Below are 24,181 nucleotides of genomic sequence, written 5' to 3'. Positions count from 1 at the left end.
GCGGCGGCCCGGTCTGCGGAGGTGGTGAGCGCAGGCGTGGGCCGCGGCCGCGGCGGCGGCTGGGGCGGCGCGGGTGCGACCGCCGTTGGGCCGCCGCGGCCTTCTAGCTCTCCACGCCGGGCTGGGAGACGCCGCGCTCGCGAGGCCAGGGGTCCGGTGAGCCCCCGGCGGGCTGTACCTTTCGGGTCGGCAGGGACCGGGGATTGAGGCGGCCGTGCCTGGTGGGGGAGGAGCGAACCCCGAAAGAGGCTTCTCGGGGCGTTGACCCCGCGCTGCCGCGGGAATCCCCTCCCCCTGCTGCGTGAGCCTCTGTTCCCTACTACCCTCTGCAGCCTGAGCTTCCCTGCTGCCCGAACCCCTCTGCTGCGTGAGCCCCTCTCTGCTGACCGACACCCCCCACTCTGCTGCCTGCAACCCTTCCGTTGCTGCCCCCAAGCCCCTTCCTCTGTCGCCTGTACCCCTCCTCTGCTGCTCGAACCCGCTCCTTTACTGCCTGAATTCCTTCTGATCAAACCGCTTTCCTGCTGCCTTAAGCTCCGTCTCTGCCTGAACCCCCACCCTTGCTGACTGGCCGCCCGTCGCTGCTGTGGTGAACCTCCCTTTGCACAGACGATGCCCCCTCTTCCCCTTTCCGTTTGTGCTGACAGCCCAACCAGCGTTCCCATTGATGGAAGGAGCGTCTGCAGCTGTCCCATCCTTCAGGGACATGGCGGCTGAAAGAGCAGGCCTTTCCCTCCGATTTTATTTATTTATTGCTCTGCGGTCAACTGTTAGCATCCCAAATGGGGGAGGGTTGTGGATTTTGTTTGTTTAAAATGCTTCCCCTGCTGAAGTCCCGAGGCAGCCTTCAACATAGAGATGTTTTTCTTTAGGAGCCTTTAAAAAACAATCTAGACACAGCCTTTGGGGAGGGAATTTGGCTATTTTATTTGTGAAAACAAACAACAGGTGCCTTCCTGGGTGCCAGGGCCAGTCATCTCTTTTCGGTATCAAGTATCTCTGTGCAGGGTTACACGTGAGGATAAGCCCCTATAAAGTGGGCCTTAAGGGTTGTGTCTGTGTAAAAACCACCAGCAAACCACGTTAGAAACCACCCTGAAAATTCTGTTGCAGGGCCCTTTGCACCAGACCTTTAAGCACGTTGTGTCAAATCTTTACCACTTGCCACATGAGTCCCAAATCATGACGGACGCCAAGTATGTCCTCTGCAGATGGAAAGAGCGATTATGGCCTGCAAAGGTGACAGCATTATTTTCTAATTTCAGGAATAGAAATGACTTTTGGGTGACAAGCAAAATATTTATCAAGAGAGATTTAGGAGTTGCTTCAGTGGAGTAATTGAGCCTGAACAGTTGGCTGCTGTTTCTGTTGGCACCAGATCTCATTCCCCATTTAATGGGGTTTTGGTGGAGTGCTTACAAGGTTAAACTGCTGGAAATGTGTGGTGTTTTGTTTTTCACACTGAAAAAAAATTAACAGCTCTAAAAGGCATGTATGGCAGTAACTCAAGGAGATTTCTGGCAGGGAGTCCTGTGGTAGTAAATGATGGGAGGATCCGGGGAGGCCTTCCAGCCCAGCCGTAGGAAGAGAGGCAAACCTGAAGGTAGAAACCCATCCTTGTCAGGGTCTGCCACGGACCTCTAGTGCCTGTTTTCCCACCTGCAAAATAAGGAAGATTAGACAGATTATCTTTGAAGTTCTATGCTTTTATACTTTAAGAATTAATTATCTGCTACAACATAAACTGATGAACAAAAATTGGTCCAGAGACAAAGAAACACTGAACAGACCGTCTAACCTCAGAGAGAAGGCAGGGGAGGGGGCAAGGGGTAAGAGATCAACCAAAGGACTTGTATGCACGCATATTAGCATAACTAGTGGAAACGGACACTGGGGCGGTGGGGGTCAATTGGAAAAAGGACACATATGTAATACTTTAATCAATAAAAAAAAACCATAATAGAAACAAAAAAATGGATATGTAACATTATGTTAGAAGTCCATACATGTTATGGAAAAAGAAAAATAGAACAAGTAAGGGGATTGTGGTGATTGTTTTAGTAAATGGGAGAGTGGGGAAAGTGGGGTTATCAAGGAGAGATTCGAACAAAAACTTAAAAGAAGTGGAGTTAGCCAAGCCAATAAGTGGGAAAGAGGTTTCCAGCAGAAGAAGCAGCTATTAAGATCCTAGTGCAGGAATGGGTCTATTATGTTAATAAAACAGGAAGGAAATCAGTATGGTTGGGGTTGTGTGAGCAAAAGGAAAAGTATAGTAAAAAGTTAAACGTGCAAAAAAAATTTATCTGCTACATTTGTACCTGTTGTCACTGCTTCTTACTATGTGTCAATTGTTTGTTGTGTCTTAATAACAAGGATTTTTTTTTTTTAAACATAGGTTTTGGCCAGAACTGAGATGTCAACAACTAAGAAAAAAAAGAGATTTTTTCTAAATGTTCAAATACTCTCCTTAGACAAAAAGTTAAGTGTTACAGTTTTTTTAAGACTTTTATTTCCTTACCTGGCCCAGTGCAAGAACTCATGTACCTCAAAAGAAACTGTGGGCTGCGAGGCTGCAGTGGGCACAGGGGTGTCCCCACCTGGCCCCTCCTGCTGCGGTCCCTGGTCCCCTGTCTGCTGGCAGCTCCGCTCCCACCGCTGCCACTCTCATGCGCTGACAGCACCAACCACACTTGCATCCACTGACAGCACAGAGTGATTGGGGCTGGTGCCGTCAGTGGTGCAAGCGGTGGCTGCTTCCCCGATCGCCCCTCAGGAGTAGGGGGAGGTAGAGAAGCCCTCAGGGGTGATGGGACCAGCAGCCACAGCGTGCACTCGCTGATGGCACCGAGTGATCAAGACGCGCCAGGCACCAGCAGTGGGTGCGAGTGGCGGTGCCGGGAGTGGGTGCGAGTGGGGCTGGCACCGGGAGCAGGTATGAGTGCTGGGAGCAGGTGAGAGTGCCACGGCATGCGGGAGCAAAGAATTTTCAGTAACCACCAGAGGCTTGGCCCAATGACAGCGACTGGTGCCCTGCCTTGGTCTGGCGCCCCCACTACCTGCTCCACCATCCCAGCGCAGCCAACACCCGCCATGTTCCGCACATGCCCCCTGTGGTTGGCGCACCTCATAGTGACCGGTTGTTTGGTGTTTTGGTTCCGCTGTTTGGTCTATTTGCATATTAGCCTTTTATTATATAGGATAGGATGGGATTTCTGATTACCATGCCCCCAGAAAAGTGAAGTGCATGCCTAAAGGCTTATTATATTAACCCCCCCCCCCATTTGTGTAATAGACCCATCAGTTCTGAAATATTTGATTTTGAGTCAGTCCCTCTAATAAACTTTCTTTTCTTTTCTTTTTTTTTAAATATATTTTATTGATTTTTCACAGAGAGGAAGGGAGAGAGAGATAAAGAGTTAGAAACATCGACGGGAGAGAAACATCGATCAGCCGCCTCCTGCACATCTCCCACTGGGGATGTGCCCGCAACCCAGGTACATGCCCTTGACCGGAATCGAACCTGGGACTCTTCAGTCCGCAGGCCGACGCTCTAAGCACTGAGCCAAACCGGCTTCGGCTCTAATAAACTATTATTTAGAACTCAAGGCACACCCATGATTTTGGCAGCACATTACTGTTCTCTTGATTACCTGGAATGGAAGGACGTAAGATTATCTAGAAAGAAGATAAAAATACTCAGATCGAGTAGGACTGGCATCGTGTGTCTGGTGGAAGAATTCCCACTTCTAAATAGAGAATTAAAATAAAACCGAGGGGGCTCCCTTTGCAGCTCCCCACCCCTCTTTCTTCAGCGCCTCTAAGCTTGTTTAGTCCCCAGCTCACACTTTCCCTGCAGCTAGGGAGGTAATTGAATACTGGAATTTGAAAGGAGAGCACATCCTTTTAAACTAAAACACACCTGCCGAGCTGTAAACATCTATTAGTGACATTATCTGTACTCTGAAAATCTAACTGAAGGAGTTATTTGTGCAGTTGAAAGTAGGATGTGCTTTATTAAAGTCACAATTTGAATTCATTTTTACCCTTAAATCCAGCCAACCTTTTCTGTCTTTTTAAAAGGGGAAACAACCCCACATAAAATATTCACTAGGGTCCTTGCTGACTCAAACCTCAGGCACATGGATTCCTAGTTGGCTGTAGCTTGGTTTAAGTGTAAAGTTGAGAAGGAAGAAAACAAGCCTAATTCTTTTGTAATCTGAAGAAAACATGTTTGAAAGTATCTCCATGGCCTTGGTGGGTAGCAGGGAGTGTATAACAGTCATTTCTTTCCCTGCAGGGTGAGAGTGAAAAGCACAGAAGCCAAGATTCTGAGGAAGTCCCACATCGAGGACATCGCTGCCTTATTGGGTAAGGAACTGTGAGGCCTTAACAAAGGACACGTAGACACTCACCAGTTAGTCTTGTCATCCAGAATTCCTTACCATGGTGTTTATAAAATAGGGTCTGTGTTCCTGTACCTTTGGAAAAGCAGCTGTTTATTTTTCAAAGCAGGTTTCACCCTTGCACACCCTGGGCCTGTCAACCATCACCTCTCAGTTGCCACCATCTGTTTGCTCAGGTTGTGTTGGAGGCCAGTTGTTGGTGGGTGCTTTTATATGAAACACAGGAAGTCCTGTGTTGATGGAGGTTATACCCGCTGAGCTGGGAGATTGCATTTGTCACTAGTTTCCATGAATAGCATCAGGTCTGTGTGTTGGAATGAATAAATGACGCTGTTTCAGCAGAGAGGCCAGGCTAAACTCAATGCCCAGAGTGCTCTTTCCTGCCTTTGAGATACCCTTGCAGAAAAGTATGGAAAATTGACCTGCCAACAAGGAGTCCTTTCAGTCGGCTATTTCCCACCCTACCCTCCACCCCAGAATGCATTCCTCCCAAGTTCTCTTTTTAATATATTTTTGTTGATTACAGAGAGGAAGGGAGAGAGCGAGATAGAAACATCAGTGATGGGAGAGAATCGTTGATCGGCTGCCTCCTGCATGCCCTCCCACTGGTAATCGTGCCTGTGCTCTGACCAGGAATAGAACCGTTCATAGGTCGATGCTCAACCCCTGAGCCACACTGGCGGGGCCCTCCGAATTTTTTATTTCCTTGGAGTGGGTTCTCCTTGACCTTGATTGAATTGGAAGTTGTCAGACTACAAGAGGATTTGTGAAACATTTGAATATGTTTTGCTGGCAAGATTATTTTGTAATCTGGAGGAATTTATTTTTGTCACTCAATCAAGTTAGGGTTATTCAATTTGTTCTTTTAAAAAACTGAGCCCTGCAGCCCTGAATGCAGACCACAGCCAGTTATGGTTTTGCAGCTCTGTCCCTCTTTGGGGAAGACAGAGAGGAGAAGTGTCAGTTCTCCCTTGCGGTGGAAAACTAGCTATAGAATGAGACGGAGCCTGTAAAGTGATGCTCTGATGGCAGTGCCCGGGCACCTGGACGTCACCAGACTTTGTTTATTTACCATCCTTCAGCCTCACAGAACAAGGTTTCCGCCAAACCTGTGGAGGAGTTGACCTACAGACGGTCACTTAGAGTGGCTCTGGATATTTTGAATGAGAAAACCCATTCTCATCAAGAAAACTCTTCAAGGGAAGAAAGAACTGCTGTGTCTGCAGGAGAGAAGCACATGGAACTGGCATCCTCACTCTGTGATCCCAACCCTTCATCTCTTCTCCATGAGGGGGTGTTGGGCAGTTCCGGATCTGAGAGGAGGCTACGCGGACACCAGAAGCTGTCGGGCTCGTCCGCTAGTGAAAATGAGATCAAGTGCCAAATGGACAACAAGAAGGGGGTTGGGGAAAGTGAAAGCCCACTTATCCGGGTGGTCTCAGCTGGAGGTGGCTCTCGGGACCGGAGTAGGTCAAGAATACACCTCAAAAATGGGACGACCCTGAGTGAAAGGGGAAGGAATTTGGCACAGGAGCCCAGCAGGTGTCAGAATGGCTCTTCACTTTCAGTGGGAGAGCAGGAAAGAGAGAGTGAGGAAAAGACGGACAGCCCTGCAGTCCTGAGCTCACCTTCTGCAGCTACGGAGCAGGGTCTGTGTGCCAAAGGTCGCCACTCAGTTTCGCCATCAGGCAGCCCCACTGGGCACCCAGCCTGCCCGGATGCTCACGGCCCACCCGGTAAGCAGCTGTGCTCTGGCAGCCAGAGGTCAGGGCTAAGGGGATGCATGGCTCTGGGAAGCACCAGTAGACTTGGCCCTGCCATCCTCTTCACTCAGATAACACAGGTCTTCCTGTCCTGGAGGAAGGTAGGTCTGTTCCGGCGCTGGGACAGGGTGGGGCTCTGACCTTCCCTCAGCCAGAGCCAGAGCCAGGCCCCATGTATTTTTAACCAGATCTTAATGAGATCAGTACCAGAAGAGATCCAGAACAAAGATTTCCCAGTTCCTTTTTTGTCTGACTCTTGAACTGGGCTTTAATGACTCCACTTGTCCCCATATTTGTGTTGTTGTTTGTGTTTTGAAGGGAGGGAGGAGTTGGAGTGGGCCTGGGGCAGTGTGCCTGCAGACCTGTTGTGGGCGGCACTGTATTTGTGAGAATGCTCCCTTCCAGGATTGACTCCTTTTTTCTTAAAAGGTTGCAGAAGTGAGAACACAGGAATCTCTTAAGTCAGTGGTTCTCAACTTTCCTAATGCCGTGACCCTTTAATACAGTTCCTCGTGTTGTGGTGACCCCTAACCATAAAATTATTTTCGTTACTGTTATGAATCATAGTGTAAATATCTGATATGCAGGATGTATTTTCATTGTTACAAATTGAACATAATTAAAGCATAGTGATTAATCACAAAAACAATATGTAATTATATATGTGTTTTCCGATGGTCTTAGGCAACCCCTGTGAAAGGGTTGTTCGACCCCCAAAGGGGTCGCGACCCACAGGTTGAGAACCGCTGCTCTAAGTGATGAACTCACTATAGAGGTTCCTGACTTCCCGTGTAGACACATTTCTATGCAGCTGCAGTCAGGATCTATGATTTTTTCCATTTTCACATCGTAACGTCCCACTCATTTTTGAAACGCTAATTGAGAACTCTTCATTTCTGCTTGCTGGGGTGTCTCAAGTTCTCACTACCCACCTACTGCCCAGGGTTCTGCCCTGAGTCTAAACTTCCTTCATGAGGCCCATACCCTGGCATATTTGCAGGCTGCAGGGAACTGTTTGCAACTTCCCTGTGTTGTGACTACAGCCCTGCCTTGTCTCCCAGTTGTGTCACTGTCCCTGCATATCCACTGAGTGCTTCGCACCTGAAAGGGATCCTGCCCAGAATCCAGTCAATCTCTTGTGACTTCCATTGTTTTTTTGCCTTCTAACCTCGACATCCCCTCTCTGTCTCAGCCTCTGTCTCATGTGTTTGTCTTTTAAATGCCCTCTAATGGACATGTGCCCCACTCGAATCGGGCACTGTGGAAGTCTGTGTAACATGGATCTGTTTTCACTTATGGTCACAGATCACAAAGTGTTTCTTGGGGGATGAGTCATTCACCATGAAAGCCTAATCTGACATTTTTGGCAGACCATCAGTCTTCTGAAGAGTCAATGGAGTTTGATCCTGTTAATTCCATCCTGGAGGAGGATGAGGAGGAGGAGGAGGAGCCCCCAAGAATCCTTTTATATCACGGTAAGGCTTGAGAATGACCCAGGGGTGGGGGAACACCCTCGGATGTCTCAATCCTCTGGAAGGAAATATGAGTTCCTGGACCACTGACACCTTTGCCTGAAGGTCCATTGCTCTTTCATTTTTCTCCTACTGAGCCAACACCTTGGAAAGTGCCTAATTTTTGGTTCCCTGCCTTAAGCTTAACCACACAAAGGAAGGAGGGACTCTGTCAGCACGGGGCTTTCTTTCCTTGTCCCTCGTGGGAACAGGACAATCAAGTAAACAGGTGGGCTCCCCAGCCACCGTCGGAGTGTGGCCTGGCCCCTCATAGGCCTTTGGAGATGGCGCCTGTGTGTGTCGTTTAGAGGCGGGAGTTCTCTCCTCCCACACATGTTGCCTGCTCTCAACAGACCACCCTGGACAGATAAGAGCTGGGGACCCAGAATGTACACCACCACCACCAGGTCCTTTAGTTTTCTGAAATAATTGATTGAGAACCAGTTCCCTTGTTAGACTTGCCCATTACCCTCTCAGCTTAACAGAATCTAGTGTTTTTGTCTTTTTTTTTTTTTTAACCTTTTGATTTTGAAAGAATTGTAGATTCACAGGATATTGCAGAACTAGCACAGGAAAGGATGGAGACCTGCCCCCTAGCCTTCCAATGGCAACAGCTTGCAGGACAAGGAGGCCACGTGGGCACAGCCCCAGGGTGTCCCATGTCTCCCATGCCGCCTACATACCCTTGTGACGCAGTCTTTTCCCAGAAGTCACCAAGTGCTTTTCTCTCGCTGTCACTGTACTTATAGGTTTGCATTTTCCTTATTTTTACTTGATAACTCAGACTTTTTTATTAATCCTCCTCTGAGGATATTTTTTCCATTGATTTCTAGAGAGAGTGGAAGGGAGAGAGAGAAACATCAATTGGTTGCCTCCTGCCCATGCCTCAACTGGGGTTAAGGAACCTGCAACCAAGGTATGCGCCTTTGACCAGAAATGGAACTGTGACCCTTCAGTCTGTAGGCCAACGCTCTAACCTCTGAGCACTGGCCAGGGCATAATTCGGACATTTCTTACATTTCCACATGGTGCTCTGATTATTCTCAGTGGAAACTAGTTACTATTTACTAGGAGTGATGGGTGATCACATACTGAGCCTTCGCTACCGTCAGTGTCTAGATCAGGGGTGGGCAAACTTTTTGACTCGAGGGCCACAATGGGTTCTTAAACTGGACCAGAGGGCCGGAACAAAAGCATGGATGGAGTGTTTGTGTGAACTAATATAAATTCAAAGTAAACATCGTTACATAAAAGGGTACGGTCTTCTTTTTTTTTTTTTTTTTTTTTTTTAGTTTTATTCATTTCAAATGGCCGGATCCGGCCCGCGGTCCGTAGTTTGCCCACGGCTGGCCTAGATTGTCCCACAGCTCTGGGGCCACAGTGTCTGTGGCACATGCTTCTGGGAAATAACTCCGTAGCATCAGCTCCTGGAGCAGGGCTTCCTGGGCCACAGAAGGGACACTGCCTTCTTCCAGAGGAGCACGTCCATCCCCACAGCCACCAGCAGGGGGTCAGGTTGCCGTGGCCCCCAAACTTGGGTATTTGCTTTTTCTCCTGGTTTCTGCTTCCATTTGGTGGGGGTTGTTCCCTGTCACCATGATCGTCTGTCTGGATGTTTACTGTTGGTCTCTTAGTTGGCCGTCTGCACCTGGACCCATTGTCCTCTGAGAAAGGGAGGCTTCTCAGGGGAAGACAGCCCCTCACAGACCTGTGGAAGGTGGTTTCCAAGATTGCCTCTGTCCTCCCTCGGCCTCGCTTCTCACTCTGTAAACTTTAACTGTTAGATAGTTGGACAGCACGCCTTCCCTTCTACCACAGTAGTGTCAGACAAAGGATCTTGGCTCTTTGTCAGATACCAGCCTTTCTTCTCCAAGGTTTTGTTACCTGATTTTTTTTTTCTTTTTAAAACTGTTACCCGATTTTTTAAACATTTAAGTTATTTACTCATTTGGGAGTTTTTGGTGGAAAATAGTTTAATTTTGTTCAGAAATAACTTTATAGTTCTCTGATGGGTATTTAAATAATTCTCTTTCTTTTCCCTTAAAGTCTCCAGTTCCTCAGACAGATGAGCTTCTCAGAAACTGAGTTCTCACGTTGGGTCTTCATTGCGTGCTATTGGCTCCTTTCTGGTTTCTATCAACACTTTTAAAAAAAGTTTATTTTGGAGTAATTTGAGATTTACAGAGACGTTAACATGGTACAGAGTCCCTGCTACCAGCTTCCCCTGTTTCACAAACACTGTGTGACTATGGCATGTTGTCACCATTTGGAAACTAACATGGTGCCTCACTCTTAACTGCTCGGTGTGCTTGACCAAAATCGAACCCATGACCCTTCAGTTCTCGGGCTGACAGTCTATCCACTGAGCCAAACCAGCTAGGGCAGTCCTTAAGATCTTTTAAGTGAACTGTGGTAACATCATATTTAAACATTATCACAGTAACTGTTTTCTCAAGCTGATGCATTTGCTGCTTGCCGTGGGTCTGACTCATCTGTTCTGTCTTTTTGTTTATCTTTCTTTTTAATTCTAGAACCAAGTTCGTTTGAAGTAGGAATGCTGGTCTGGCTTAAATACCAGAAGTACCCCTTCTGGCCCGCAGTGGTAAGGACTCTATCTCCTAAGTGCAGTTACTTGGCCCCCTCAATGTTGAACCTGGCAAATGTTTTCACATTATTTCTAGGAGAAGTGTTGGGCGTAGAGGCAGGTTTTCTGAAGACATGTGTACCTGAATAAAGGGAGTGTAGTCATGGTGTCACCACTGATAACGTTTACCGGGCGGATTTTCACCACCAGGCTCAGAAAACCTGCTTGAAAAAAATATCCACCATTTGTTCATTTTAAGTGTGCATTTCAGAGTTTTTCCTCTGTAGGAGCTTTTTAATCTTTTAGATTTGGGGGTAGGAAGCCATTGTGCATATGAAAAAAGGCATTTGAGGTTCTGCCAAGTAGCTCATTTGGTTAGAGCATCAACCTGATAATGCCAAGGTTGCAGGTTCAATCCCCGATCAGGGCACATCTAAGTATCAACCAATAATGCATAAATAGTGGAACAACAAATCAATGTTTTGTGGGGTTTTTTTCCTCTCTCTTTTCCTCCTCCCTCTCTCTGTCTAAAATAAATCAAATCGGTAAATAATAAATAAATAAAAACAGGCATTTGAGATCCTGCCCAGTGCCCCACTGAGGTGAATAAGCTCAAATGTAGCCAAGTTTGAGGATTTGCTTTTAAGCTGGATGTTGCAAACAATCAGTTTATTGTTTAGGCAAAGGCACTGTCTTGGCTACTCTTTGTCCTTCTTCAGCTGAGACAGGATCTGCATAATTCTAGCCAGAGTTCTTTAATTTTTAGTGAGAGACAGTGGCCTTTAAGTTGGAAAGGTATTAGTCGTAGTCAGGAGCAGCTGTGTTGTCTGGATGAGTCTGACCTGCAGTCAGCTGGGCCTCCTTGCACAGGGCAGCAGCATGGCTTCAGGAAGGGCAGACCCTGCAGTGTTTGTGGATAGAATTTGTAGCTAGAACACATATCTGGTGAGTGGCGTTTCAGAAAGCCCCTGGCACAATTGTGGTAGCCTTTATCGGGGCCCCCTCCTCCCTCCAGTACCCCCTTCCCAAGAGATGCCACAGCCTGCTTATAGTAGGCACCCTTTTCTCTGCCCTTTCAGCCCTTTCCTCATTTCCACCAGTTCCCTGGGGGCCCTGCTGGTTAACGGGTTACCACCATGACATTCTTGGGGCATGGGTGTCCACACCCACCCTTGTCAGTGAACCTTGTGTGCAGTCTGTGAGGCAATACAGAAAGGGGCTCCTTGGCCTTTTGTCCAAGGACATGGGTTTGAGTCAGGCCCTGCCTCTATCTCGTGCCCTTGGCTGGTCCTGAACTAGCCCTGCTTGGCCACAGGTCAATCAGCCATGGCAGTTACATAGAGGTGACTGCTAACAGCAGAAGTAGTTGCTTTTATTTAAAATTTTAAGAAAACCCTGCCTGATTCTGCTCAGTTGTCAAACCCCTTAGAGCAGCGGTTCTCAACCTGTGGGTCGCGACCCTTTTGGTGGTCAAACGACCCTTTCACAGGGGTCGCCTAAGACCATCCTGCATATCAGATATTTACATTATGATTCATAAGAGTAGCAACATTACAGTTATGAAGTAGCAACGAAGACAATTTTATGGTTGGGTCACAACATGAGGAACTGTATTTAAAGGGCCAGAAGGTTGAGAACCACTGCCTTAGAGCCATGCATGCAGCAAAACTTGGGCAGTTCCTAAGCATGTTACCATGTGGACTTCACTTCAGTCCCCCAGCCAGCGGCATTCCCTGTCACAGGTGTCAGTTGGTCACCTCTTGCTCGGTGAGATGGTCAAAAAAGGATTTAAAACCCATGGCTTTTCCTGGGTTCTTGATGCTTTGTTTTCTTGGCTTTGCCCGTAGGTCAAGAACGTGAAGCGGAGAGAAAAGAAAGCGAGTGTGCTTTTCATTGAAGGACACATGGACCCGAAAGGGCGAGGGTGAGCCATCATCCCTGGCTCTTCACGGACGCTTCCCGGAATAGGAGCTGGGGAGCAGGCTTCCGGGGCCTGCCAGGTCACACAGCTCAGTTTTCCAACCTTTATTTGCGGGCTTTGAAAGGCCACCCAGCTAGACATGCACCAGACCCCCATTTCCCAGAAACTAGCAAAGGTGGCTCCCTCCATGCAGGTTGTGAACAGGGACCCTGCCTCAGTCTGAGTTTTGTCCTGTGGATAGTTGTCAGTCTTTCTCAACTCGCCCTTCGTCCTGGGATGAGAATACACACAATGTGTCACTCTGCTCCCCGCGAGCTCAGCAGGCACCACGCCACTCTGCACCGAGGCTACTGTAGAGCTTCCTGTCTGATCCTCTGGCACTTCGGTGCTGCCACCCCTCCTTTGGTCACCAGCAGTGTAGAGATTGGGCCCTGGCATCTCTGTCCCCTTAGGGACCCATGCAAGGGTACCTGTCACTCCAGGGCATGGCTCCAAGGGGCTTCCTTGGGCACCTGGGCACAGCAGTTGCCTTGGGTGACCTGGTCTGGCAGAGGCCTCTCCTAACTGTCAGAGGAAGACAATGTCTGTTCACGTGGTGCCTTATGTCTCTGTTACCTTGCCTCTGCTTTCTGCAGCATCACAGTGCCTCTCAAGAGGCTGAAGCACTTCGACTGTAAAGAGAAGCAGGCGCTTCTGGTAGGTTGCTTGTTATCTGTGCTTCACTAAATAGCTCCCTTATTCCTGTGTCCTTTGTGTAGCCTTTGAAACCACTATCATAGGGTACTACTAGCACCTGCCCTGCCTGCTTTGGCCACTACCCTCGGGTTCCTGCAGGGGCCCTCAACTACCCAGGAGCTTGCCACCTGTCTGTCTTGTGGTTCAGGGGTGGAAACAGGATGTGGCAGGGGAACTGTTTGTCCTAGGCTAGGGGCTAAGGTGGCAGAGAGGCTGGACATGAGGCCTGTTCCCTCTGGCTCCTTCTGAGGCCGCCCCTTGCGATGAGGCACAGGGCCTCTTGGAGTAAGGACCCTGCCCACCCGGTGCCTGAGCACAGCATGAGTTGGGGTCAGGACACTCCCCAGGCTACCTGCTCTGCTTCCAGTGGCCAAGTCCCCACAATTCTGTGATCAGCTTTGTTATACGTGAATCCATGAGCCATGAGGTGTTGCTCCTTCAAAACCCTGTCCAGTTTTGAAACACTGTTCTTTGTTATTCCAGCTTTCAAAAACACAAACCAAAACTGGGCAGGGAGGTGAGGCTTCTGCCTGCACCCCACTCGGGGGGTTCCCATGGCAGTTGCCTGGGTTTCCAGGTTGGGAAGCAGTCTGTGTCTGAGCTGTATCCTCAAGAGTGCTGGGATCTGGGAAGCCCGCTGCCCACTCCTGTGTTGTTTCCTGAGGCATCAGGCCTCAGGCTGCAGGGACAGGTGGGCGTTTGGAAGATTGGCACCCATACCAGACTCTTCCCTTCCTTTTCCCCCCTGATTTGCCCATCTCCACAATGTGAGCCTTGCTCCATCTGTTTTGTCTGCTACATCTAACCCACAACCAGCGCTGGGTGCCCGATCCCCATCAGAGTGCGTGTCGGTGGGGCCTGGTTCTAGTCTTTTTTTTTATTAAATCTTTATTGTTCAGATTATTACAGTTGTTCCTCTTTTTTCCCCCATAACTCCCCTCCACCCGGTTCCCACCCCACCCTCTGCCCTTACCCCTCCCACTGTCCTCATCCATAGGTGTACGATTTTTGTCCAGTCTCTTCCTGCACCCCCACACCTCTTTCCCCCCAAGAATTGTCAGTCTACTCCCTTTCCATGCCCCTGATTCTATTATATTCACCAGTTTATTCTGTTCATCAGATTATTTATTCACTTGATTTTTAGATTCACTTGTTGATAGATGTGTATTTGTTGTTCATAATTTGTATCTTTACCTTTGTCGTCTTCTTCCTCTTCTTAAAGGATACCTTTCAGCATTTCATATAATACTGGTTTGGTGGTGATGAACTCCTTTAGCTTTTTCTTATCTGTGAAGCTCTTTATCTGACCTTCAATTCTGAATGATAGCTTTGCTGGGTAAAGTAATCTTGGTTGTAGGTTCTTGCTATTCATCACTTTGAATATTTCTGGCCTGCATAGTTTCTGTTGAGAAATCAGCTAACAATCTTATGGGTACTCCCTTGTAGGTAACTGACTGCTTTTCTCTTGCTGCTTTTAAGATTCTCTCTTTGTCTTTTGCTCTTGGCATTTTAATGATGATGTGTCTTGGTGTGGGTCCTCTTTGGATTCCTTTTGTTTGGGGTTCTCTGTGCTTCCTGGACTTGTAAGTCTATTTCTTTCACCAGGTAGGGGAAGTTTTCTGTCACTATTTCTTCAAATAGGTTTTCAATATCTTGCTTTCTCTCTTCTTCTGGCACCCCCATAATTCGGATATTGGTATGTTTGAAGTTGTCCCAGAGGCTCCTTACACTCTCTTCATATTTTTGGATTCTTTTTTCATTTTGTTTTTCCGGTTGGGTGTTTTTTGCTTCTTCGTATTTCAAATCTTTAACTTGATTCTTGCGATCCTCTAGTCTGCTGTTGGGAGTCTGTATAATATTCTTTATTTCAGTCAGTGTATGCTTAATTTCTAGTTGGTTCTTTATCATAACCTCGAGGGTCTCATTAGATTTCTTGAGGGTCTCACTAAATTTATTGGCAGTTTCACTAGACTTATTGAGGGTCTCACTAAATTTATCGGCGGTTTCTAGAAAATTCTTGAAAAACCTTAAAAGTGTGGTTTTGAACTCTATATCCAGTAGTTTGCTTTTCTCCATTTCTGTCATTTGTGACCTGTTTCTTTGTCTCCGCATTTTTTATGCTTCCCTGTGTTGATAGAGTGGTTTTCTGTGCTAAGTGTCCTACAGGGCCCAGTGGCTCAGCCTCCCCAATTACCTGAGGAGGACACTCTTGGTGCACCCCTTTGTGGGCTTTGTGCACAGTCTTGTTGTAGTTAAGCCTTGATTGTTGTAGGTATCACTGGGAGGAATTGACCTCCAGGCCAATTGGCTGTGAGAATCAGCTGTGTCTGCAGTGGGAGAACTTCTGTGCTGGAGACACCCTTCTGGGGCAAGACTTGCTTCAATGGGGCTTTGGTGCTCACTGAGTCTGCCCCCTGAGTGTGTCCCTTATGGATCTGAGGAGTTGTAATCTGGATGGTCCCACTCTGACCACTGGGTACACTGGCTCTTGGATCTCTAAGGAGGTGCTAATTTAGCCTCTGCCTGAGGCTACCCAGCAGGAGCTATGGAGAGGTTCCCCTTCCTTGTTTGGGGTTTGGAGGTGCCCAGATGAGGCCCAGCTGTGAAGCAATGCAAGCTGCTGTGGGGCCTTGGGCCTTTTGGAAGTTCTGTGTCTCTCTGACCCAGCTGCAATTTGTTAGGTAATTTTCAGATTGCAAAGGGCCAGGCCTTTAATATGCAAAAAACTCTGCGCACAGCTTGGGTGGGGCAGAGTCTCAAGGGATCAACTGGGTGGAGCAAGCAGCTATGGCTGCTCCTCAGTCCTACCCTAAGAGGCCCTGGGTCTCAGTGTCCCGGTAATCGCTGCAAGCACCTCTGAGAGAAAGCCGCCCTCGCGTTCTGCCCGATGCCAGACAGTCCAGTTTCTCCCCATATGAGTCTGGGTCCCCAGAGACTCAGAACTGGAGTTCAGAGCAGTCGAGAGCTTGAGACTCCCTCCTGATTGAAAAAGACACCTGCGTCCTCAGTTGCCAGCCCTTGCTACGTGTACCTCCATACCTCTGCACTTCCTCACCTCCTCTGAGTCTCAGTGTGCTTTTCTCTTTCCTTCTGGTTGTAGAATTTCCACTCAGCCAGCCTTCCTGTGGTTCTGGATGATGTCCATTTTGTCTTTTAGTTGTATTTTTGAAGTGGTTGTGCGAGGCAGCAATTTCTGGTGTTTACCTATGCCGCCATCTTGGTTTCTCTCTGGTTCTAGTCTTATAGGGTTCTGTGCTCCCTGCATGCCAATCTGTAAGTACAGGGAGCCACTCACCTAGCCTTCAAGGCCACTGACTCCTCTAAGTGCTATGTGTATTCTTAGGGTCCTGGTAGCTTTCCCATGGTGGGGAGGAGGAGAGGCTGCCATGGTGCAGAAAGCAGAGTAGGAATCTTGCTTTAGGATCTGTTACAAGAAGATGATGTGTGAGCCTCTTGTGGTCTAGATTCCTGGAGGGCACCTGTGGCCAGCTTCCTGTTCCCCATATTCCCCTGTGAGATGAGTGTGTAGGGAAGCATGAAGTGGGTCCTCTGAGTAGCAGTGAGCAGCACAGCCAAGGGGTGGATGTGTCGCCTGTTCTAAATGTTGATGGATTGGCTCTCACGGTCTCTGCTGGCCCGTGGGTGACTATCACTGCTTGGTGGCATCTGTAGGCTCCTGTGTGTCTCCTTCCCTGGTGCTACACTGTCTGCCACCCCAGGTGCCAGTTAGTTTGGCCTTCTCCCGCTAGTGCTGCTTGCTGTGCTTGCATCCCTTGCCTGCTTCATGTGGTGACCACAGGAGGGTGGCCAGGCCAAGGCAGCAGTAACGCAGGACGTGGGTTCGTCTTGAGTCTGTGGACATTTCCTGGGAACTCGTCCCAGCTCAGGGAGCCTTGCCGGTTATATTGTTCTTGGTTTGGTGGTGGCCAGATGTCACTCTCTTTAGGCTTAGACTGCCCCTCTAAGTGCTGGGCACAAAGACGTCTCTTAAAAGGATTTATTTCTCACTTGAAGGTCCTCTCCCTATGATGGTCATGGCAACTGCAATTCGGGGTGTTTATCCACCTTCTCTTTGAGTCTTCAGGCCTCTGGCCTAGAGACAGGCTCACAAGGCACTATGTTCTGAGCAGCCTGGCCCCAGAGCTGGGCCTTGCCAGGCATTCCCTGCCAGCCTTGGGAGCCTGCCCGAGGGCATCTGCTGGGTGCCCTCCTAGATAAGGGGACTGAGCAGGCAAGAGGAGTCCCAGCAGACTCCTGTTGACACCTGCTGTCTCTCTTGTTGCAGAATGAGGCTAAGGAGGACTTCGACCAGGCTATTGGCTGGTGTGTCTCCCTGATCACTGATTACAGGGTCCGGCTCGGTAGGTGGGACCTCCACAGCTTGGACAGAGGGAGTGGGTGGGGGCAGCAGCATGGGGGCCTCCTCTGCAGACCCTCTGGTGGTCAGGGCTGAGCGCAGCCCATTCCCCATGGTAGTCTGGCCTAGCCCTTGACAGTTGTGTTCCAGTACAGGTGTACAAGCAGGCACCCAGGAAGAGGTGGTGATGTTGGACATGGGCAAAAGAAGGGGCCTCCTTTGAACCAGAGCTGGTTTCTGTCCACCCCAAGTTGGGCCGTTGGGAATTGGGAATCTGAATCAGGCTTGTTAGCAGAAACTCCTGGCCTTTTCGTGGCCTCGGGCTCCATGCTGCACCAGCCCTTCCACTAGAAGGGGTCTCATTGGGGCTGATGTGTTGTCAGAGCATCCAGACCCTACAACCTGAAAGGGGTTTCTAGAGCCTACCTCATGTGCACCTTCTCCCCTTCTCCCTCCTCTGCAGGCTGTGGTTCCTTCTCTGGCTCTTTCCTGGAATATTATGCAGCGAATATAAGTAAGTCCACCAGCTCCTCTTGAAAAGTGTGGCCTGCTTTTTAGTCTAAAAGTGACAGGTCCCCAGGCCTTCTCCTGGATTGTGGGATCGTTTAGCTAGCATGGTATCCACAGGGCACCCCCAGGTCTCCTTTCCCTCCCTGCCATAGGGGCCTGGACAGCAGGTCCACTTCTAAAACTGCCCTGTCAGTGATAACGCCCAAACGTTAAAATATATGAACAGTGCTTTTTGTCTTCCTTGTCTCTCTGTTTTCATTTAGTGACAGTCGCACATACATACTTTCCTCCCATCCTTAAAGAGGGAGGTAGATGAATTAATGCTGCTTTTGGGGACTGGAGGGGCTCTGCTCTTTCAAGTTAAACTTGGCTAAAGGGCAGAGTTGAGGGAATGATGAGGGCTTCTGCCAGAGGAAGAACCCTTTAGGAATGTGGCTGCCCCAGTGTCCGCATGGCCTGGGGTCTGCCCCATACCCCCAGGACATAGTGAAGGGATCCCACCTGGCCGGCAGGCCCACAGACGCATGCCTTGCCTTCTCTTTAGGCTATCCTGTCCGCAAGTCCATCCAGCAGGATGTCTTGGGGACCCGATTCCCTCGGCTCTGCCATGAGGATCCTGAGATGCCTCTGGCTGGGAGTCCCTGGGGCAGGAGGCAACCCTGCAGAAAAGTCTTGCCCGATCGATCACGAGCTGCCCGGGACCGGGCCAACCAAAAGCTGGTGGAGTACATCGTGAAGACGAGGGGCGCTGAGAACCACCTGCGGGCCATCTTGAAGAACAGGAAGCCATCCAGGTGGCTGCAGACGTTTCTGAACTCGGGGCAGTATGTGACGTGTGTAGAGACGTACCTGGAAGATGAGGAACAGCTGGACCTGGTGGTGAAATACTTGCAAGGGGTCTACCAGGAAACAGGCAGCAGGATGCTGACGCAGATCAATGGTGACCAAATCCGCTTCATCCTGGACGTCCTTCTGCCTGAAGTGAGTGGCCAGCAAGACATCCTGTGCATGAGGGTGGTGGGGGCCTGTGGTGCGGGCCCAACTATAGACCCAGCCCACTTTTGCCCAGGCATGGGCTGTACCAGGCATAGGGCATGGGGTGGTTTGATGCTAGAATGTCACCCTTCCAAAATCTGCCTGGAGGGTATTCATGGAGTCCCAGCCCTCCTGGCCATTCCGTGGGCAGTGGCACAGGGCTAGGGTGTTCTGATCTCATCGCCAGCCCTGGGGGAAGAAGATGCAGGCTTCATCTGCATGTACTGGTAGTGACTGTTCCAGAATTTACTCTGGAAACGGTAGTTTTAACTTCCCTCAGTACTGGGGCTGGGCTGGCTGGGCAAGGAGCAGACACAGCTCTAGGTTACTGTGAAATTCAGAGTGGTCACTGCTGGGTGTGTGTGCACAGTGTGGACAAGATACTGACAAATGGAAATATGTTGAACTTTACAATTGTCGCAAGTCCCAAATATATATATATTTTAAAGAATATCGTAAACCCTTATGTGCTCATCACCTGGCTGGAATGGTGACCTCAGTCCATATGTGCCTCCAGTCCTTCCCCCAAATTAGTTTTTTTTGGCGGAGGGGAACCCCAAACATGTAAAAAAAAATTGGGAGATACACACACACACACACACACACACACACACAAATTGAGTTTAGAGAGAGAGAGAGGAAAGGGGAAAGAGAGAGAAACATCAACTTGTTGTTACAACTATTTATGCATTTATTAGTTGATTCTTGTATGTGCCCTGACTGGGGATTGAACCTGCAACCTTAGCACATTGGGATGATGCTCTAACCAACTGAGCTACTTGGCCAGGGCCCAAATGTTTTTTATTAATAAATACTTCCTTGTGTATCTTTAAAATGGGATAATCCTGCTTCCTGGGAACATTTGGGGTTGTCACTCTAAGTGCTCCTGGCATCAAGAAGGTGGGGCCAAGATACTGCTCAGCAACCCAAGAAAGCCCCACAAAGAATGACCTGGCCCTGATGTCTTTTGATATAACCACAATGCTCTTCTTTCACCTAAAAAAATTGACAACGATTCCTTGATATCAGGTATCTATTATGTATTCAAATCATCACTATTGTACCTTTTTATTTTTAACAGTAAACTCAAAATTTTTCTAAAATGCACTTGTTGGTTTGGGTGCTGCCTTTTGTTATTATATGCTTTTAATGACAGGAACTCTCGTCTTTAGAAGATAATGTTACTGATTTAATTCATAAACTTTATTACAGCAGAGATGTCACGGGTTCCATACATATCTTTTAGACCATAAATGGGGACGTGTCTGGAGGCCAGCATGTGGTCGAACTGGCCCCTTGCTAATTCTTCATAGCTTGGCGCCGAGAGTGGCCTGACCTGGTGTTGACCTGTTCCCCTCTTGCAGGCCATCATCTGCGCGATTTCTGCGGTGGACGCGGTAGATTACAAGACGGCTGAGGAGAAGTACATCAGAGGACCTTTGCTGAGCTACCGGTAGGCTGCTCAGAGCCTTGCCCCAACCATTCTACAACGTACCTTCCAAGGCTTGTATTTGCACACATGCTAGCAGCTGGGACTGAGGCCCCTCTTCTTGATCTGTTGGACTAGATACCCACTCTGGTAAATGAGTCACATAAACTTGAAAGTATACATTAGCACTTGGCAGTTGCAATGCCAGACGAACCCGGTGAAGCCAGCAGTGGACATTCTTGTCCTCTGTCGAGTTTGGGCTATGGGCCCTGGGCACTGTACTGGATACATACCGAGGACCCATGTAGCACCCTAGAGGGGCAGCCAGGGTGACCCCGGACGTGTACTCGGCCTCTCTGCCTAATCTCTGGTTGCTGAGGGCTGATACTGTATTTTCAACTCTCCCCTGTGCTGCAATGGCATGGCTGTTTGAGAACAGAAGCACTCGTCCTGATGGGTATTCACCAGTCAGAGAAGGCTCTGATCAAGACGTTTCTCTCACATTGGTGTGGTGAGCTGCCCTTGGAATTCTGGCCCTGGAGCCCCTAATCCCTTCTGGGCTTGTTGCCAGGTCTTGCTGGAAACAGGCGTGGCTGCGTGCCAGTGACAAGCTGAAGACTCAACTAGAGTCACAGGCTAGGGGCTCCCTCCAGGGCTGACTGGGCACTGTCACAGGACACTTGGTGAAGGCGCTCGGCATCCTTCCCAGGCAGGGCCCCAGTGTGTGCAGGGAGGGTAGGAGGGCTGCCTGCCGGCCTCAGTGGATGACAGGCCTCCTGTGCAGCTGCCCACAGAAGAGTCAATTGGCTCTGCGTGCAGCTCACTTAACAGGACAAGAAGGGCCTTCGGAAACAAATTCGGCATCTCGGTTCCTGGATCTCAGGCCTGGCGCGATCCATATACAGTCAAGATAGTGTTCTTGGGGGAAGCTGGGCAGAGCAGCTATGTCTGGGAGCTCAAACTTCTGCTCCTGTGATCCTGTCTCCATCTCCACACTCTTCCCTCTGCTGGGCTGCCAGCATTTCTTCACAGCCTCTGCCTGCCCTGAACATGTCAAATGCCCACTGGAAATGAGGTTCACCGGCTAACATAACTGAATTAGGGTGAAAACACCGGCCCCATTTTATTCCTCAGGGATGTGGTCTAAGGAACACAATTAGTGATTAGCCTCTGTTTCTGTTCTTTTGCCCCAATTTTTAGCCACATGGTCTGTCTGTCATGATATACACCCGTGTCCCTCTTGTTTTATAAGTTAAGAGGTTGTGCACAAAATGGACTTTACTGTGCATCGCTAAGATGTGTGTGCTGTTTCTGTTGTGCTCATTTTCAGGCTGCCGTGTTTCTTGTTTTGAACTGACGTGTGCACATTTACCTCCAAGGTTCCTGTGTTTACCTGAGCCACCTCTGAGTTAATGTGTTTATTTATATCCTGAATGCAGTGGCCAACCAAGTGGTTGTTGACACAGTTTTTCTTAACTGGGAATCACTTAAAAAGGACAATTTGGCCCAGCCGGGTGTGGCACAGCGGTTGAGCTTCAACCTAGGAACCAGGAGGTCACCCGTTCGATCCCCGGTCAGGGCATATGCCCAGGTTGCAGGCTTGATCCCCAGTGGGGGGCGTGCGGGAGGCAGCCGATCCATGATTCTCTCTCATCATGGATGTTTCTATCTCTCTCTCCCTCTTCCTTCCTTCCTCTCTGAAATCAGTAAAAATATATATTAAAAAAAAGGACAATTTGATCCCTAAACGGTTTGGCTCAGTAGATAGAGTGTCAGCCTGCAGACCCAACGTCCCAGGTTCGATTCCTGTCAAGGGCAAATACCTTGGTTTTAGGGTCCTCCCCGGCTCAGGCCCTGGTAGGGGCTTGTGCAGGAGGCAACCAATCAATGTGTTTCTCTCTCATTGATAATTCTCTCTGTCTTTTTCTTCCACTCTCCCTAGGGATCAATGGAAAAATATCCTTGGGCCCTAACTGGTTTGGCTCAGTGGATAGAGCGTCGGCCTGCGGACTGAAGGGTCCCAGGTTCAAATCCAGTCAAGGGCATGTACCTTGGTTGTGGGCACATCCCCAGTAGGGGGTGTGCAGGAGGCAACTGACTGATGTTTCTCTCTCATCGATGTTTCTAACTCTCTAACCCTCTCCCTTCCTCTCTGTAAAAAAGTCAATAAAATATATTTTTTTAAAAATTAAAAGAAAAGGAAAGAAAAATATCCTCGGGTGAGGATTAACACCCTCTCCGACCGCTCAAAAAAGGACAATTTGATATTTCATACTTTTAAAAATTATTTTTTGCCCTGGCTGGGTTGTTTAGTGGTTAGAGTGTTGGCCTTCAGACCCAAGGGTTGTGGGTTTGATTCCCTGTCAAAGGCACATACCATACCTCGGATGCAGGTTCCTCAGCCCCGGTAGGAGTGCCTGTGGCAGGCAACCAATCAATATGTCTCTCTCCCCGCTCCCCTTCCACTCTCTAGAAATCAGTGGAAAAAATATCCTTGGGTGAGGATTAATTATTTTTTAAAATATATTTTATTGATTTCAAGAGGAAAGGAGAGGGAGAGAGAGAGAGAAACATCATTGATGAGAAAGAATCATTGATTGGCTACCTCCTGCATGCCTCCCACTGGAGATTGAGCCTGCAACCCGGGCATGTGCCCTGACCAGGAATCAAACTTTGACCTCCTGATTCATAGGTTGATGTTCAACCACTGAGCCATGCTGGTCGGGCAAGGATTAATTAATTTTTTAAAAATTTTCTTTATATAGTTGTGGTAAAATATGCATAATACAACTTTACCATCTTAAATCATTTAAACCTTTTTTTTTTTTTTTTTAATATATTTTATTGATTTTCTACAGAGAGGAAGGGAGAGAGACAGAGAGTCAGAAACATCGATGAGAGAGAAACATCAACCAGCTGCCTCTTGCACATCTCCCACTGGGGACGTGCCCGCAACCCAAGTACATGCCCTTGACCGGAATCGAACCCGGGACCTCTCAGTCCGCAGGCCGACGCTCTATCCACTGAGCCAAACCGGTTTCGGCTAAACCTTTTCTTTTACTATGATTTTAATGTGGAGAGGGGAAAGAGAGAAAACATCAGTTTATTTTTCCACTTATGTATGTATTCATTAGTTGACTCTTGTATATGCCCTGACTGAGGATAGAACCCACAACCTGGGGGTATCCGGACAAGGCTCTCACCAACTGCACTTTCTGGCCAGGGCCATCTTAACCATTTTTAAGTGGACAATTCAGCAGCATTGGACACATTCACATTGTCGTCCAAACCATCCCCACCATCCTCCAGGACTTTCCACACTGAAACTGCCCCCATCATACATCAACTCCTCTGTTTCATGCTTTTTAAACACAATTAATTACTAAAATGAAGCTGTCGTTTTTTATCTTCTGAAGGGAAAAAGAAATATTTGACAACCAGCTCCTAGAAGAAAGGAACCAGCGATGCTGATGGGGAGGCGCCCCCGTGTGTAGTGAGAGTTGCCGGAGGTCCCTGGGCTGTGGCACACGGGCTCTGAAGATGGAACTGGAGAGATGTGAACCTCAGATCTGTCCATGGGTTTTATTTTCCTGGCTTTTCAGGGAAGATACAGTTCCTGAAAGGTTTTTGAAAGGACAAAACTGACTCATTTTGCATTATTTCATTACTTGCGACTGTACAGAATAGTTTAATATAAGGTACACATTTGTCTTTTTATGTTAAAAAGCATTGTATCCGATATTAAACAGGAGTTGTTGTTTTTTAAAGAGTCTGATATGAATGTATAGCTCCAGATAATCATGTGTTTTTCCATTTCCCCCTCCTTTGTGTGGTTTCCTCTTAAGATGGTTCCTGAGTTTGCTGTGCCTCCTTATACATTTTTTAGGAAAACAGTATTTGTAAAAGGCAGAAACGTGCTTTAGCATTTGCTAT

At 48.4% G+C, this 24,181-nt stretch overlaps 1 protein-coding gene across 8 annotated transcripts; it reads left to right on the top strand.

The window, feature by feature from the left end:
• PWWP3A (PWWP domain containing 3A, DNA repair factor) lies at positions 1-24,015 on the top strand. 8 transcript variants are annotated; one of them, XR_004968206.1, is made up of 15 exons: positions 1-156; positions 1,114-1,239; positions 2,396-2,478; positions 4,298-4,368; positions 5,486-6,139; positions 7,537-7,641; positions 10,209-10,279; positions 12,109-12,185; positions 12,818-12,878; positions 17,203-17,278; positions 17,738-17,788; positions 18,329-18,765; positions 19,701-19,848; positions 20,184-20,272; positions 23,665-23,716. XR_004968206.1 is itself a non-coding variant. In XM_036313046.1 (14 exons), the coding sequence occupies exons 2-14, from the start codon at positions 1,183-1,185 to the stop codon at positions 23,717-23,719; spliced, it is 1,887 nt and encodes a 628-aa protein (XP_036168939.1). In that variant the 5' UTR covers positions 2-24; positions 1,114-1,182; the 3' UTR covers positions 23,720-24,015. The 8 variants fall into 8 exon arrangements, 5 of the variants coding, with proteins under 5 accessions (XP_036168939.1, XP_036168937.1, XP_036168941.1 ...); XR_004968207.1 differs by lacking the exon at positions 23,665-23,716 and having other exon boundaries at positions 20,184-20,273; XR_004968205.1 differs by lacking the exon at positions 19,701-19,848 and having other exon boundaries at positions 2-156; positions 20,184-20,398; positions 23,665-24,015.
• The last annotated feature ends 166 nt before the right edge of the window (positions 24,016-24,181 follow it).

This window comes from Myotis myotis, unplaced genomic scaffold (assembly GCF_014108235.1).
Source record: "Myotis myotis isolate mMyoMyo1 unplaced genomic scaffold, mMyoMyo1.p scaffold_m19_p_6, whole genome shotgun sequence".
Classification (NCBI taxonomy): Eukaryota; Metazoa; Chordata; class Mammalia; order Chiroptera; family Vespertilionidae; genus Myotis; species Myotis myotis.
This window is presented reverse-complemented; position numbering and strand designations above follow the sequence as displayed.

Excerpts from the sequence above, each read along its gene's own strand:
- PWWP3A (XM_036313046.1), top strand. The coding sequence starts at position 1,183 with ATGACGGACGCCAAGTATGTCCTCTGCAGATGGAAAGAGCGATTATGG. Across the intron at positions 12,186-12,817 it reads ATGGACCCGAAAGGGCGAGG|CATCACAGTGCCTCTCAAGA; the intron begins GTGAGCCATCAT and ends TGCTTTCTGCAG. Across the intron at positions 12,879-17,202 it reads AAGAGAAGCAGGCGCTTCTG|AATGAGGCTAAGGAGGACTT; the intron begins GTAGGTTGCTTG and ends CTCTTGTTGCAG.